This window comes from Onychostruthus taczanowskii, unplaced genomic scaffold (genome assembly GCF_017590055.1).
Source record: "Onychostruthus taczanowskii isolate IOZ18803 unplaced genomic scaffold, ASM1759005v1 scaffold110, whole genome shotgun sequence".
Taxonomy (NCBI): Eukaryota; Metazoa; Chordata; class Aves; order Passeriformes; family Passeridae; genus Onychostruthus; species Onychostruthus taczanowskii.
In genome coordinates this window covers 947,472-963,058 of record NW_024497630.1, presented here as the reverse complement: position 1 = coordinate 963,058, position 15,587 = coordinate 947,472, and the positions used below count along the sequence as shown (strand labels likewise).

At 63.2% G+C, this 15,587-nt stretch overlaps 1 protein-coding gene across 4 annotated transcripts in view; it reads right to left on the bottom strand.

Moving 5' to 3' along the window:
• Positions 1–2,774: 2,774 nt before the first annotated feature.
• The window catches only part of NFIC (nuclear factor I C), a 38,112-nt gene continuing 25,299 nt past the window's right edge, over positions 2,775–15,587 (bottom strand). For 2 of the 4 annotated variants that reach the window (XM_041422558.1, XM_041422549.1), the window contains exons 3-11: positions 11,937–12,008; positions 11,459–11,533; positions 11,200–11,323; positions 10,568–10,692; positions 8,779–8,907; positions 8,481–8,665; positions 6,979–7,138; positions 5,326–5,411; positions 2,775–3,152 (exon numbers count right to left, since the gene is read on the bottom strand). In XM_041422558.1, the coding sequence (XP_041278492.1) occupies positions 3,135–3,152; positions 5,326–5,411; positions 6,979–7,138; positions 8,481–8,665; positions 8,779–8,907; positions 10,568–10,692; positions 11,200–11,323; positions 11,459–11,533; positions 11,937–12,008 (974 nt within the window). In that variant the 3' untranslated portion in view covers positions 2,775–3,134. The remainder of the gene's footprint in view (positions 3,153–5,325; positions 5,412–6,978; positions 7,139–8,480; positions 8,666–8,778; positions 8,908–10,567; positions 10,693–11,199; positions 11,324–11,458; positions 11,534–11,936; positions 12,009–15,587) is intronic. The other 2 variants (XM_041422567.1, XM_041422578.1) reach the window with 2 other exon arrangements.

Here is a 15,587-nt window from a genome sequence, read left to right as displayed (position 1 = left end):
ACACGGTTCCATTCCTGTCACGGGAGCAGCCGGGCTCAGCCCTCCCGGCCCTGCGGCCCGCTGAAAACCAATTAAAAAGTGGGGGTCCCCTAAGGGGGAGCGGGGGCAGCCTTGGCCCGCCCCGGGATCGGCCCTGCGGGTTTGCAGCCCCGCTCCTCCCGCACGGAGCCCAGCACACCCCGGCCAGTCCTGCCGCGCCCGGACACCGCGACCCCCCGACTTCTGCGGGGCCTCTGGCCCGGGGGTCCCTGCCGCCTCCCGCCTCGCTGCCTTTGGTTGCTGGAAGCAGAAAAAACAAATCAAAACCCCCCAAAAGGGAAGGAAAACAAAGAAAAGAGAGGCAAAGCAAAGGGGCGGCCGCCCCCCCGGCCGGCCCCTCCCACAGCTATTGCATATTCCGGTGTGTTGGCGCAGAGGATGCATCGGTATTACCAACTGGAAGACGTTTCTGAGGGGGAAAATCGGTTAAAAAAGAAGAAGAATAGAGAGAAAAAGGGACTTTTCCGGCCGAGAAGAAGCCATGCAGGAGGCGAGGGGGGGGCAGCGGCCCCCGGCCCCCCCGGCCCCCCGGGAGCCCCGGGCATGCAGCGACTCCCTCGCACTGATATCGGGTCCAGTAATACTTAGGCTTCGAAGGCAAGGCACATCATGTGGTATAAAATTTCGTGCAAATTAGGAAAACATGGATTTTTTTTTTCTTGTGTGGTTTTTTTTAAGGATTTTTTTTCTCTTTTATACAGATTTTTTTTGTTGTTTTTTTTCCTCTTTTTTTTTTTTCTCTTTTGCTGAAGGGGAAGGTAGAGCCGGTTAATAAGAGTCTGCCATGCACAGCATCAGCCAGCCGCGGCTGGGTTGAGCCAGGTCACCAGATCCTGTTAAAGCACCATGCAGTTTATTTGTCTTTTTTTTTTTTTTTTTGTCTTTTTGTCTTTTTTTTAATGTGTTTCTTTTCTCAGATCTTTAAAAAAAAACAACAGGTTTCCCTCTCCGCCAAGCGCTTTTTTTGTTGTTTTTTCTTTTCTTTTTTTTTTCTTTTTTTCTTTTCTTTTCTTTTTTCTTTTTTTTTTTTTGGTGGGTTTTCTCCTTTTCTTGTCCTTTTTTATTATTTTTCTGTCTCCCGGGATTTCCTGCGTCAGCCCTTTCCCCGGTGTCTCGTTGTGCCGTCCCGGGGGGTGGGAAGCGGGGGGAAGCGGGGGGGAAGCAGGGGCCGGTGGGATGGGGGATGCGATGCCGGCGCTCCTCGGGGCGGCTCTGGGTGCCACGGGATGGGGCCAGGCGGGTGGCGACGGTGGCCTCGGTGACATCCCCAGCTCCTGGACATCCCACGGTGGCTTCTCTCCATCACCACCCTTCGGGTGTCCCCTGGGCCGAAGATCCTTTGGGGACCAGTCTCCTCATCTCGCTGGCGACCTTCGAGGCACCTTCGTCCTCTTCCTCCTCCTCGCCTCGGCCGTCGCGGGGGTTCCTCTGCTCTAAGGCACTGCCACGTCCCTGCGTCCCCTTCCCGGCCACGCTGTCCCCGCACGGGACGGGGACGGCCAAGCGCTTCCTCCCGCGCTGCCCCGGCCGGGGGCTCCTCCGGGAGGGCCGGGGCCCCTCCCCGCCGCAGTTCAGGCACTTGACGCGGGGCCGGGGGCTCCGGGGGACGCCGGGGGACTCTGGGGACTCCGAGGGGCTCCGGGGGGCTGGCTCTGCCCTCGCCGTCGCTCGGGCGTCTTTGCTCCATCCTTTTGTATCCAAAAAAAAAAAAAAAAAAAACCAAAAAAACCCAAAAAAAAAAAAAAAACCAAAAAAACCAAACCCAAAAAAACAAAACCACCGAACCCAAAAACCCCAAACCAGCCGTCCCGGCAAGCCGGTGCCGGGGACTCCACCTCCTCCTCCTCCTCTTCCTCCTTTTTTTGTGATTTTGTTTTCTTTTCTCTTCTTCTTTTTCCTTTTTTTTTTTTTTTTTTTTTGATGATTCCCTCTTAAAAGTGCATTTCCTACAAAATGTGCAACACGAGCGCACCCTGCCTCCCACCTGGTACCTGTCCACAGGAATGCATAGCTCAAACACACGGACGCACGCCCCCTCCCCCCCAGCCCCGCGGACCCCCCGGGCGCGAGGACATGCCGGGTGACACAGGGACACGGGTGGGGACACCGGCGCCGGCTCGGGGGAGGAACGCGACCAGAGAGATGGTGACCGTGCCTCGGCGCGACGGTGGCCGCCGGGCTGCGACAGTCCCCGTGCCGTGTCCCCGATGGAATCGGGGTGCCACCGCCGCTGTGGCGTTTGGGGCAGAGGTGGGAGCGTCCCGACACCGTGTCCGCAAGGGAACCGAGGTGCCACCGCCGCCGCGACCATCTCTGGCCGTGCCCATACACCATCTGTGGTCACAAGCCCCCTGTGCCACCCGCTCGAACCACTGTGCCACCGCACAACCGTCACCGTGCCACCGCAGCACGATGCCACCGGCCCCGGGGCGCTCGCGCAGCACGGAGCGTCACCCGCCCGACCGCGAGCGCGCCCGCTCCGCGGGGCCGCGGCACGGGAGGGGTTCCCCACCCAGCCCCGGGAACCCCCGACAGTCTGGGGCCGGGGGGGTCGGCGGGGAAGGTTTTGATCTTTTTTACTCACATAGAGGCAAGAACGAGAGTCAAAGCCGTTTGCATATTCGGCGAGCGGCCGGCGGGGCTCGGCGCCGCGGCCCTGCAGCCGCTCCGGGAGGCATTGCTGGCACCGCTTGTGTCAGGTCTCAGCGCGGCGCCGGCCCACGGGGTAAATTATAGTGTTTTTTTCTTTTTTTTTTTTTTTTTTTTTTCTTTTTTTTCCTGTTTCTTTGTTTTCTGGCGCATCGCCGGGGTGGGGGGAAAGGTCCTCCAGGGATGGGTTGTTGGTTTGTTTGTTTTTTGTTTGTGGGGTTTTTTTCTTTTTTTCCATTTTAAAACAGTTTGACCCTTTTCCTTCTTCCTTTCCCTTGCTCTTTCCTTCGGGTGTGGGTTTTACTTGTCGTCGTCGTCGTCGTCGTCATGAGGCCGCACTCTCCGTCGTCACCGCAAGGCTGGGCCTGGTGCTCGGGGACGGGGATGTTCCTCTGGGGGTGCCTAAAGCAGAGGAGAAGGGAGGCGAAGGGGCGGCACGGCGGCGGTTATCCCAGGTACCAGGACTGTCGGGAGAGAGGAGAGAGGCCCGCGTTAGTGCTCTGCCCCCGGAGCTGCCCCGTCCTCCCGCCGGTCCCGGTCCCCAGAGCCCGAGCCTGTTTCCCCTGCGCGGTCCCTGCGCGGTCCCTGCGCTGTCCCTGCGCTCTCCCTGCTCGGCGCACGGGGCTGCTGTCCCCACTCCTACGCTGAGTTTGTCCGTCCTCCGCACCGCGGCCGCCCGCGTTCCCCTGGGGCCGGTCCCTCTGCACCCTCACGGCAAAGGGCGGCTCTGCCCAGTGCCGCCCGGGGACAGGTAGGGGGGGCACGGCTAGGGACCCCGAGGTGGCCCCCTGCCACCCTCCCATTGTTTCCCCCCAGCCCCAAGTTCAAGTTCATTCCCGATTACCTCATGTCTGGTTTCCGTTGGAAACGAGACAGCTCGGGGCCGCTGCTTCCCTTAACCCTTCCAGGCCCCGCCACATATGACCAGAGCATGGCAGGTCTCAGCTGCCCCTTCTGGGACACCACCTCCTTCTCCCGTGCCTCAGTTTCCCCAGGCAGAGCATCCTCGAGCCCTGGGGAGCCTCCCGGAGCATGACTAGGGACACCTATTCACAGGGACCCTGGGGGTCCTGGGACTGAGAGTGGCTCTGACCCCTATCTCTGGACAGGGACTCTGGCCCCCTGCTCCTCAAAGGTTCTCCTGGTGCTGCCCCAGGTCTCCACTTTAGGGACCCAAGGCCCTTGGGGTGCTGCCCACCCCATGTGCAGGATGGGGAAACTGAGGCAGGGTGGGGGTTGTGATCAGAGCCGGGTCCCCCGTGTTTTTCCTCTGGAACGGCACAGCACCCTTGGGTGTCCCAGCTCATGGTTCCCAAATCTCACAGCCTGGCACAGCACAGCACCCCCAGGTACCCTGTATCACTGCTCACAGCCCCCAAGGCCACACCCCAGCACAGCACAGCACACCTTGAGGACCCCCCTCAACCAGGACAGCACCCCAGGGTGCCCCAACATGGCACCGTCCACACCCCATTCCTTTGTCCTGTCATCTGTGTCACCTGCCAGGCAGGACTGCAGCTGCCCCTGCAGGGAATGCTGAGGCCAGACCACTCATGTCACAAGTGAGCCCAGGAGCTGCCACCCCTGTCCTGGCACTGTGGTACTGCCTGTAGCACCAGTGCCAGCTCCAGAATCCAGGACTAATGGAAAGCCCCTGGAAAGGCACACACGACCTCCCGCTGCAGCCGGAGCGGCCATGGGCACAGCCGAGGGTGAGCAGTGCCCCTGCCCACACAGAGAGGGACCCATGGCCCTGGTGCTGCTCCTTTGGGGATGTTCTGGGCACCTAGGCAGTGTGGTGCCAGGTGGTGCCAGGCAGGACGCAGCCAGAGCACGGCAGTGACCTCCCTCTATGATGGAGGACTCGTGGTGGCCCTGAGCCACCAGCAGTGCCCAAAGCCCTGGCACCGGGTGCCTGTAGCGAGGATGTCACGGCAGCAATGCCCGTGGGCCACAGCAGTGATGCCAGGCAGTGATGCTTACAGCAGCAAAGCTGGCAGTGGCAGTGCCAGAGCCGCAACGCCATAGTGGTGATGCCCATGGTGGCATTGCACATGGAAATAACCCCACAATGGTGACGTACACAGCAGTGGTGCCCCAAGTGGCACTGCCCACAGCAGCAACACTCATGGCAGTGATGGCATGGCAGGGACGTCCACAACAGCAATGTCTGCAGTGGCCACGCCAGTGGTGGCAATGCCCACAGTGGTGATGCCACTGCTGTGGTGATACTCCTCGTGGCCTCAGACATGGTGGCAAGGCCACAGCAGTGATGGCCACAGAGGTTACATCCACAACAGCAATGTCCCACAGCAGTGATGCCACAGTGGCGATACCCACGGTAGTGCCCACAGGAGCAATAAACATGGCAGCAATGCCACGGCAGTGATGCCATGGTGGCAAGGCCCACGGCAGTGATGCCATGGTGGCAATGCCCTCAGCAGCGATGCCATGGCAGTGATGCCACAGCAGTGATGCTACGTCAGGGGCACCACGGCGGGGAGCCCAGATCAGCAATGTCACGTCAGCGACAGCCACAATGGCAATGCCAGCACCGGCCATGCCCACGGTGATGCCATGGCGAGGGTGCCCGGGGCGAGGGCAGGAGGGTCCCCCCAGCAGCATCCCCGCTCTCACCTGTGCCTGATAGATACTCCCAGGATCCCTTGGTCCTAATCCCACGAAGGAACGGTTCGCAGGGGGCGTGCCTGGTGCAGAGTAGGCTGGGGAACAAATGAGAGCTCATTAACGGGGCTGCGGGTGGCACTGCCATTGTCCCCCCAGGGGCCAGGCCCGGCCCTCTCCCTGGCACTGCTGGGACGGAGCTCCCTGGCACCCGGTGCTGGCGACCAGGAGACGTCCCTGGCTGTGACCTGATGGCAGATGAATGGAGCCCAGGGGTGCTGCACCCAGGGCGCTGTGCTCGGTACCACCCCTGCTTCGGGGCGATGACTGAGGCTGGAGGGGCGAGGTGCCCCGGGGTGCAGGCGCAGATGGTGCCCCTGGCTGTGCCTGCGCTGTGGCTCCCGGAGCTGAGCTGCCACGGCGAGAACAATGGCAGCCACCAGTTCCACTTGGCCACGTCACCCTGCTGCCACCTCCATCCCTCAGCTGGGGATCCAGCAGTGGAACTTCCAGCCCTGCTGAGCTTCTGCGTTCAGCCCTGCTGGAAGCAGAGTGCTGCCAAGGGGAATGGGGGATTTGTAGCCAGCTGCACCCCTTGGGGACAGCCAGTGTCCTCCTAATGCATCCTGCCCTGAGCCTGCAGGAACTTGCACTCTTCTGTCCCTCCCCAAGGCTGTGATGCCTTATCAGCCAGGCTATCCCATGCTGTCCCCTCCAGATTGTCCAGGCTTTGGCTTCTGCATGCCATGGGATCACCACACCTGCTGACCAGCTGCTGCAATCAGCCATGGCCCATTACCCAGGGACAATGGCTCGATCAGGTAGGGCTTGGCTGTGTGGAGACATGGCAGACACCTGGGGTACCAGGATGGGAAAAGGAACAGGAACAACCCCCTCACAGAGTGTGGCGATGGCACAGTGTCCCACCACTGCAGCACACACCCCTGTGCCATTCTGGGGTGACACCAGCTCCCCTCTGGCTATTGAGTCCAGCATCCAAAACCCTCCTGGACAAGGCACTTATGGCCCCTGAGGTGGAGGGGATGGCAAAGAATTTGTCAGCCACCTTGCTGACAAACTTCCAGGGCTCTGGGAGACCCGCGCACAGTCCCTGCTCTAGTGTCACCTCACACCCCCAACAAGATCAGAATCCCCGGCGCCAAGAACCCCCATGGCAGCATGAGTATGACAGCCTACACAACACACCAGGCACACTGTCCCTAGTCCCAGTGCCACCCGCGTGCCAGCTGCTCCCCATTCCCGGCAGCACGGCCACCACCATGGTGGGATAAACAGACACGGAGAGGCCATGGCCTCCCCCACAGCACTGCTCACACCGAGGGTCTGGGCAGGACTCTGCTTTGGAGAGCCCTGCCGTGGCTCCACTCATGCTCAGAGGGACAAGGGGCCCGAGCTGGTCCCCAGGACCAGCACACAACCCCTTGGCTCAGCGGCCCCAGCGGCCACCTGCCCAAACCCTGTCCGCTCCGACCTGCCTGAGACCCAGCAAACTCATGGCGTGCCAGCTGCCGCCCTCTCCCCGGCTGCGGGGAGGCCACCTCCGCCAACATCCCCCCAGCACCGGGACAGGGGGACCCCCTGGGGGGCTGTGAGAGGAGGGGGCCAGCCGGGCCGGGGAGCAGGGTGGGCGCCGCGGGTGCTTACTGGGTGATGTCGGCGAGGTCGTCCCTCCCTCGGAAGTTGTCGTGGTGGATTTGGTGTCAGGAGAGACGGCCAAGCGGGGCATGCCGGGGGGAGGTGGCGGCGCCAGCATCTGCGTGGGCAGGTAGTGGCTGGGCACTTTCACTTGACCACTTCCATTTAACTGGGGACAACACAGACAAAAAACAAACAGCACAAGCCATTAGGATGCACGCGCACACCAGCATGGCTGGGGAGCCCCGGGGACACCCTCGGCACAGGCACGGGGTGTCCCTCACTGCAGACATGAGTTTGGTGGGTCTCAGAGCAGCCCTGAACGGTCGGCGCTGGCAGCAGGCACAAAATGACGGCGGGACAGGAGGGTTTGGGGGGCTGTGGAGGCCATGCTCTGCGGGGACCATGACCCAGAGTGGCGCACGCTGCAGCTGGGACCCCTCTCTACAGTGACAGGAGGGTCTCTGAAGCAGTCCCTGGAGGGGTAGGGACACCCAGAGCCTCCAAAGGCTCCTGCACCAGTGCTCCCTGCCCAACCTGGCCGTTGCTCCTGATCTGGTGTCCATCAGCCCAGCACTGAGCCACTGCTCAGGGGAACAGTGGCCATGTTCCTCACCCTGGCATCAGCCCCTGATGGTGAGGGGAAACAGCCAAGTGGTGGGCAGAGGTCAAAGGGGCTCCCCAAGAGTTCTGCATCTGGGAGGACAAAGGGGGACACAGGACAGTATGAGAGCAGGAACACCCCCAGGCTCTGGCTTTGGATATGAAGGGTGCCCTTCATGGGGTGTGTAAGGCACTGGTGGTGCACGCTGTGTCATGTGTTGTGGGTTCTGGGTGTATGGGGTGATGGTTTGGCTGCTGCACGCACTGGGTGCTGCATGTGCATGGTGCTGGTTACAGAGATTGGTGATGGGGGCACGGGGTGTGGGGTGATGGCTGTGTGGGGTTCCACGTCTGTGGGGTGCACTGGGTGCATGGGGGTGCAGGGCACTGTGGCAAGGGAAGGCCCACAGCAGTATAGTGTGGCTCTGTGCTGGGACACTGAGGACACGGGTACAGCTCCAGAGGAGCTGATGGGTCACCCGTGGGCTCTGCAGGTGGATGGGGCATGTCAAGCCCATCACTCTCCCGGACACGCTGGCAGACAGTGACTCCAGGAGATGGTCACACACCCTTGGCAGATACCTTGCTCCCCGCAACACCCCAACACCGGCTGACGGCTCAGCCCCAGCACCCCAACACCCGCAGTGCCCCGTGCTGGGCCGGGGCACAGCACCTCCATCGCCGAAACACGAGGTGCCAACACGGAACAGGCGCAGCAGCGCTCCCGAACCAACGCACGGCACGGCTGGAGCTCAGCCCCAGAGAACATCCCGCCGGTGCCACCGGAAGACCCCGACCCCCCCGTGCGGCGGCAGAGGTGATGGCGGCGGCGCCGGTCCAGGGGACTCTCCTCGGGCAGCCCGGCTGGCAGCAGCCCCCGGTGCCCACGGACAAGGCTGCGTCCTTACCGGTCCGGGCTGCTGGTTGGACGGGTCGCAGGCCAGCGAGACGAGATCTTTGAGCGGGTCCTGCGGGTTGAGATGAGGCGGGTACCGGATGGCCGTGTGCGGGAAGTAGGTGGAGGCCGTCTGGGGAAGGATGGAAGTGGTGGGGAAATGCAGCGCAGACGATGGGTGCGGGCTTCGGGCGATACCTGCGGGCGACAGCAAAAGGGGACACGCACCTGTGTCACTAGCTAGTGGCTGCCCCAGCCCCCGACCCCTCAGCGCTCACTCTGTGCCTCGGTTTCCCTGGCAGGACACTCACCACTGTGCACAGCGATGACGGGACGGTGGTGCTGCGTGAAGCTGCTCAGCCGGGGCGAGGAGTCCTGGGGTGATGGGCTGTTGAAGGGGGACTTGTCCATCTCTGTCTTCTTCACAGTGGGGGAGATGCCTGGGGAAAGCAGGGTGAAACGTCAGGACCTGCCATGGGACCCCAAATCCCATGGCTGCTGCCATCTCAGTGCAGTGTTGGGAGAGCTCATTCTGGGGGCAGGGGGCACCCCCGGGGTCAGGGTGGGCATGGGGAGGGTGGCGCTGTGAGCATGTGTGTGTGCTGGCAGGAGGGTGGGCACCTCTGGGGGCACACCTGTGTGCACGAATGTGTGTGCATGTGTGTATGTGCCAGCACAGCTCTGTACCTGTGTGTGTACATGCACAGCCGTGCACAGGCGTGTGCTCCTGCAGGTGTGTGCATGCGGGTGCACACAGTTCTGTGCCTGTGTGTCCGACCCTCGTGGCAGAAGTGGGTGCCCTCACAGATGCCACTGTGGCTCTGCAGCCCCTACATGGCACCCACCTCCCCTGGCACATGGGGCTGGGGGCTACAGGAGCTCCTGGGGAGGCAGAGAGGTACCAGCATGGGGGTGACCACCCGAGAGAACCCTGGCAGCAGTGGCTGCCCAGGTCCCCGAGGCCACCCCAGGGCATGGGGCTGAGCGGGGGGGTGGCAGGCACATTAATCCCCTGCCGCCGTGGCTTTAGCTCTGGCCATTTGGCCCGGGCCTGGTAATGGGTTTAGCCCTTTCTCAGTCAGGCGTTAGGAGGATTTCCCAGAACATCCCGTACAGGATTGCCAAGCCCCCCTCCCCGCCGCCAAGGCTGAGCCCCCCCGCCAGGCACCCTCACCCCTGCCCGGGTCAGGCCACCAGCAGGGGACAGATGCCCTGGCACAGCTCCCTCCTGCCTCCATGCACCATTTCGGGGAGGGGGCTGCACCTTCCCCAAGACCCCCCTGCACCAGCCCCATGGGGCAGGATGAGGTACAGTCCCTGCACACAAGGGACACAGTTTGGGGGCTGGATCTGCATCCCCCAAACCTCCTTTCAACAGGATTGGTGCCTCCAGCCCCCTGGCCAGGCACCCCAGGCTCTGGCAGGGCTAGGGGGGTGGTGTGTAGCCCACCCTGCTGCTGGGGGAGGCAGGAGAAGAGACAAGGGAAGAGGAAGAGGAGCAGCTTCTTTGCCTGCACCTCGGGGTGTGGGAGCTGCTGTGCCAGCCCTGCAGCATCGCTTTAATTAGCCCAGCCCCCCCTTTCTTAATGAACAGCTAATTGGGGCTTGTCTAGACAGGAAAGGGAAAAAAACCACCAAGCCAGAAAGCTGTCCACAGTGATGTGGGGCTGGGGGAGCTGACTTGGGGCTGGGAGAGACTGGTGTGGGGCTGCCAGAGCAGGCATGGGGCTGGAGGCTGGGGTGGCCCTACAGAGAGAACCCGTGTTGAAGTGGGGGTCCCTGTAGCAACACCACAGTCCCCACAGAGCCCTACCCAAAGTGGGAGGCCACAGCCACACCTGGGCACCTATGGAAAGCCTGTGCCTACATCAGGGGGGTTTGACAGCAACCCCACAGGCCCCATGGAAAAGCAGCAGGGATTGTTTTGGGGGACTTGAGGGTGGCACCACAGCCCCCACAGCCAGTGTGTCCTGACCTTAAGGCCCATAGGGACACTGGGGCATGGACAGTGCCCAGATGGTCACATGGGATGGTAGTGGTTTGCAGAATTCTGAGAGCAGGATGGGGGCCCCAGGACACTGGTAAGGAGGTGGCACCTACCCCCTTCCATGTCTTCTGTCCAGTTGCGGCTGCTGCTGGTGGGGGAGTTGGAGGAGGTGTAGTACTCGCCCCCAGGGCTGGTGTCAATGTCATCCTCCATGGACCCCGACTTGTGCCGTTTGCTCCTGGGGACAGGGAAGAGTCACAGAATCATGGAATGGTTTGGGTTGGAAAGGACCTTAAAGCTCATCCCATTCCACCCCCTGCCATGGGCAGGGACACCTTCCACTGTCCCAGGCTGCTCCAAGCCCTTTCCAATCTGGCCTGGGACACTTCCAGGGATCCAGAAACAGCCACAGCTGCTCTGGGCACCCTGTGCCAGGGCCTGCCCACCCTCACAGGGAAGTGAACCCATCTAGCCCTGCCCTCTGGCAGTGGGAAGCCATTCCCCCTTGTCCTGGCAGTCCATCCCTTGTCCAAGCTTCCCCTCCAACTCTCTTGGAGCCCCTTTAAGCATAGGAAGGGGCTCTGAGCTCTCCCTGGAGTTTTCTCCAGGCTGAACAGCCCCAGCTCTCCCAGCCTGTCATGGGTCAGTGCCAGCCCGTGGCAGGACCTGGCTGCCCCTCGCCTTCTCCACGGCCGTGCTTGGGCTGGCCCTGGCACCACCCTGGCGCAGCCCCGGTGGCACCTACCCGCTGGAGGAGGTGCTGGGCAGTGTCCTCCTCATGCCGGTGCTGGAGGGGTTCAGGTCATAGGCCAGGTGGCCCTGCAGCTCCCCCAGGGAGAAGTTTGGCCCTGTGCCCGTCACCACCGGTGCTGCAGGGAGAGAGGGGGGTCACTGGGGCTCGGTGGGGAGGGGAGCCCCAACCCACTGTGGGATGGGGGGGCTGTTGGGACACTGCTGTGCCCAAGCAGCCAAGGGTTGGGCTGTGGCATCACAGTCACACTCACTTCGGGACACCTGGATGAGCTCGGTGACACTGAACACCCCCGAGGTGACGAAGCTTTCCTGGAAGTCTGTCGAATCTGTGTGGGAGAGAGGAGGGTGTGCTGAGGGGGCAACAGGACCACCCCACCCATCCTGCACTGCCTTGTGGCGATGCTTGAGGGCACCCCAAATCCCATCTGTCCCCCTCGTTAGCGTCCAGTCCCTGCTCCAGCAAGACACCACCCCAATTGGTTCTCTCTGCTGAAGATGCCCTGGACCTGCTCAGTGCCTCAGTTTCCCTGTGGCTGAGAGTGCTGGCAGGGCTTGAGGCTTCACCCCCACCTCCATGGCAGCTGCTGCCCCCAAGGCTATGCCCAGCTCGTTGCAGGGGCCACGCAGCATGACTTTGTCATGGGCTCCCCACCCCTGCCATGACAGGGACCCTGGGGACAGTCTGGGGTGTCCCTTGTCCTTTGCCCAAGCCCTGCCCTCTGCACTCACCCAGCGTGATGGGTTTGCTGTCCTCCTGGTCCGAGCCAATGCCTGTCCGGGGGCTGCTGCTCTGCTCTGCATCTGCAAGAGGCAAAGCCCAGGGTGAGCCCCCCATGCCAGTGGCAGCCTTTGTGCCAGTGTGAGCCAGGGTTGCCACCAGCTGACTGCCCCTCCATTTCCATGCTGGGGGAAACTGAGGCATAGGCTGCCCAGCAGCTCTCACCACACAGCAGGGCCACCACCAAGCTGGCATGTCCCCAGCCACTGAGCAACAGTCACCAACCAGCCCCCCTTGCCCTCCCTGCCAGCGACAGGAGCAGGGACAGCGCCACATGCAGGATCTGGGCACTGCTCCCCGCAGCAGGGGAACCCCAGGGCAGGGCTGGGTGATGGTCACCTGGCCCTGCTCCTGCCTCCTCTCCTCTCTGCAGCCACAGCTGTGACCCAGTGCTGCCCCAACAGGCAGTGTCAGCGCAGCATGGCACAACCTGTGGCACCTTGTCCTGCCTCTGCTCAGCTCCTGGAGGGCAGCAGGTCTTGGGACAGCACCTGCTCTGACTCCTGGAGCCCTGTCCAGCCCTGCTCCCTCTTGGCTAAAAATATCCTGGCTCAGACGCTGAGCTCAGCAGCCCTGGCACAGCCTGGCACAGCCCAGACCCTGCAGTCAGGAGCATCCTTCCTCACCTGGCTGCTCCCAAAGCCTCTCCATAACTTCTGCCACATATTTCTCCCCCATACTCCTTCTTCCCCCTGTTTCTCCATTCTCCTCCTCCTCCTCCCACCCCCTGGCTCCGGCATTTCTCTCTGGCAGCCTTGGCAGATGTCAGGAAAGGGCTGAGACAATCCAAAAACACCAACAAAACCACGCAGCTGCAACTGCCAGCCCATGTGCCTGCCTTGGGATTTTTCCCTTTCTCCCTGTCTTTCTCCTCCTTTTTCTTCCCTCAAGTCCCTTGCACTCACATGTGGCTCCCAGACTGGTTATCCTTGGCTGGGCAAGTTATCCATGTGGGCTCCATGCTACCCCTCACCCTGACACCCCTGTTGTGCTGCCCACCAGGTAGGCTGTCCATGGGGACAGTGGGGCTGTGCCACCTTCCAGCCTGACACCCCCCTGTGCCCACATCCCCCGGGACTGCTCAAGGCCGATGCCAAATCAGCCATTTTGTCTCACGGCCCAGCTGCCACCATCCCCTCCACACATCCCGTGCCAGCCTGGCACCACGCTGGCAGCACCATGGCATCCTGCCCTGATGCCGCTCACCACCACCAGACGCCCCGTGCCCGCACCCCAGGCTCCCGCCAGGCAGCCATTTTAGGGAGCAGAAACTCCCCCTGGAGACGGGTGCAGGGTTTTTTCCTTCCCTTCTCTCCATTTCTCTTTTTCTAGCTCTATTCCCCCATTTTGAAGCGGCTGCGTGCCCAAGTACTGGGGTGTGGGTGGTGGGAGCGAGCGGGGCACAAACCAGCCGGGATGGGGGAGTGGCTGGGGACCCCCCCGCGCATCCACGGGCACCGCGTGGCCGGACACGGCCCCTCCTCGCCTCTAAAAACAACAAATCTGGCGGCGGCTCTGGAAGTGGTTAGCGTGGAGCCCGGCCAAGGCGCGGGACGGTGGCTGGCGGTCACAGCCTGAGGCCGGCCCGGCTCCCCACAGCCCCCCACCGTGGCCTCAGGGCTCCCTGGGACCCCCCCTTGCCCAGTCCTGGGGTGCTTGGCCTCGGGGTAGCTCCCCAGGCCGTGCCCTCGCCTGGTGCCTCTGAGGTGCCCACACAGCCTTTGACCCGGCCCAGGGACCTCCACCACTCGTCCTGAGGTGCCCACATGGACCTTTGCCCACACCAACCACCCCAGCCTGGTCCCTGTTCCCCAAGGGCACTCGGGAGGGCCATCACTAGCCCTGGGTGGCCCAGGTGGGCCCCACATCCGTGTATCCCCAAACCATCCCCCAGCACCACGCTGACCCGGCACCTCCAGTGCCCCCTCACCGACCCCTGCTGCTGAGGGACTCCTTGGGGACCTTGTCCCCAAACCGGGCACTCCGCTCCCACCTGCAGCAGCCCGAGCAGCACCCGGGACTTTCCCGAGCTCGGAGGTTTGGCAGCAGGCCGGCCCCTCCCTGCCCCCTCGTGTCCGGGCTGATGGAGGCGGTGGGTGCAAGGCTGGGGCCGGGGCCCGGCACCCCCGGCGCTCCCCGTGGCTGGGCGGGTGAGCTCGCCAGCAGATTTTTGGCTGCCTCCTCGGCGCGGGGCGGCCGGGCCAAGCGCTGCTCTCACCGCCATGTGACGGCCGCCTGCGCCGGCTGGCGCGCTAAAATGGCGAAGGGAGCCCCGGGCTCACAGGCCGCGCTCCACACAAGGGGTGTTTGGGGGAAGACTCCAAACCCAGGACCCAACAAGTGGCTCGACTGCACCAGAGAGGAGAAAGAAGCCTGTAAAGCTCCCCCATGCCCCTGCTGCTTAGTTGATCCTGCGCCCTCCACCCCTCTGGGAGGCCAGGATGGGGGATGGAGGTGGGGGTGGTCCTGCTGCCAAACTGTGAGGAGCTCAAGGGGGAAGGGGTTCAGTGCGGGGTCGTCACCGGCGAGGCAGAGGAGAGTGCTCAGTGCCCAAACAGGTCGATCCAATCTCTTAAAAATAGCCAAGTGTGTGCCCGGGGGGGCGCGGGCTGCCTGGGCTCCGGGCCGCGCTGGCAGCCTGGCCCCGTGCCACCCATTGAATTACGGATCCCGCACCCCGGCCCCGCTGGCTGGCACGGTGCCCCCGGGCCCCAAGCGACACCCGCCCGCGGTCTCAGCGCGTGGGAACGACCCCCGGGCAGCAGGGCCGGCCCTGGAGGGTGTCACTGCAGGCCGGGTGCCCCCCGGGGCTGGCGCAGCTGCGGGAGAGCCCTGGCTCGGTGCCCGAGCGCTGACGGTAACAGGGCACGGTGTTACCGGCAGCGGCGCGGGCGCAGGCGCAGAGGCTGGAGGATGCCGGGGGCTGGGGGAGCTGCTGGCGCCGGTGTGAGCAGTCCCAGCCCCACATCGAGGGCAGCAGCCTCCCCCCTTTTCCTCAGCTCTGCCAGCCGAGGACAGGGGATGGGAGAGGGTTCAGCACTGCTACCTGCAGGCTTCTGCCCCATGCCTCAGTTTCCTTGGGGCTGGCTGGGGGGGGAACTGCCCCCCTGCCTCAAGTTCCGTGGCCACACAGCCCCAGCACCTCCTCAGGTGTCACTGCACTCCTCCGGCTGGCCACGGTAACAGCGTGGACCAGTAGGGCCCGAACTGAGCAGCCTGGTCAGGGTGGAAGACCCCTGGAGACCGGAGGGAGCCAGTGTGCCGTGGGGCAGATGCCACTGCAATGGCTGGGGCGAGCGAGGCTGCGGGAGGGTGTGACTTAGGGGCCCTGCCCTGTCAGACCCCCAGAACTCCTCATCCCAGTCTCACAGTGACCCCAGGTCCGAGCGGTACTGCCCGTTCCGCTGCCCGTCCCACTGTCCATCCCTCTGCCGCCAGACCGGGGTGGCCCTTACATAAACCCGGAACAGTCCTGCTTGTGTAACCTCCTTTATATAATACCCTGAACCGCCGCGTGTGCCGGGTAAATCCTGGCTGAGCCGGGCCGGCCGGCGCGCCGGGGCGCGGGACCCCCCTCCCCGCTCCTCACAGCGCCCCGCCCG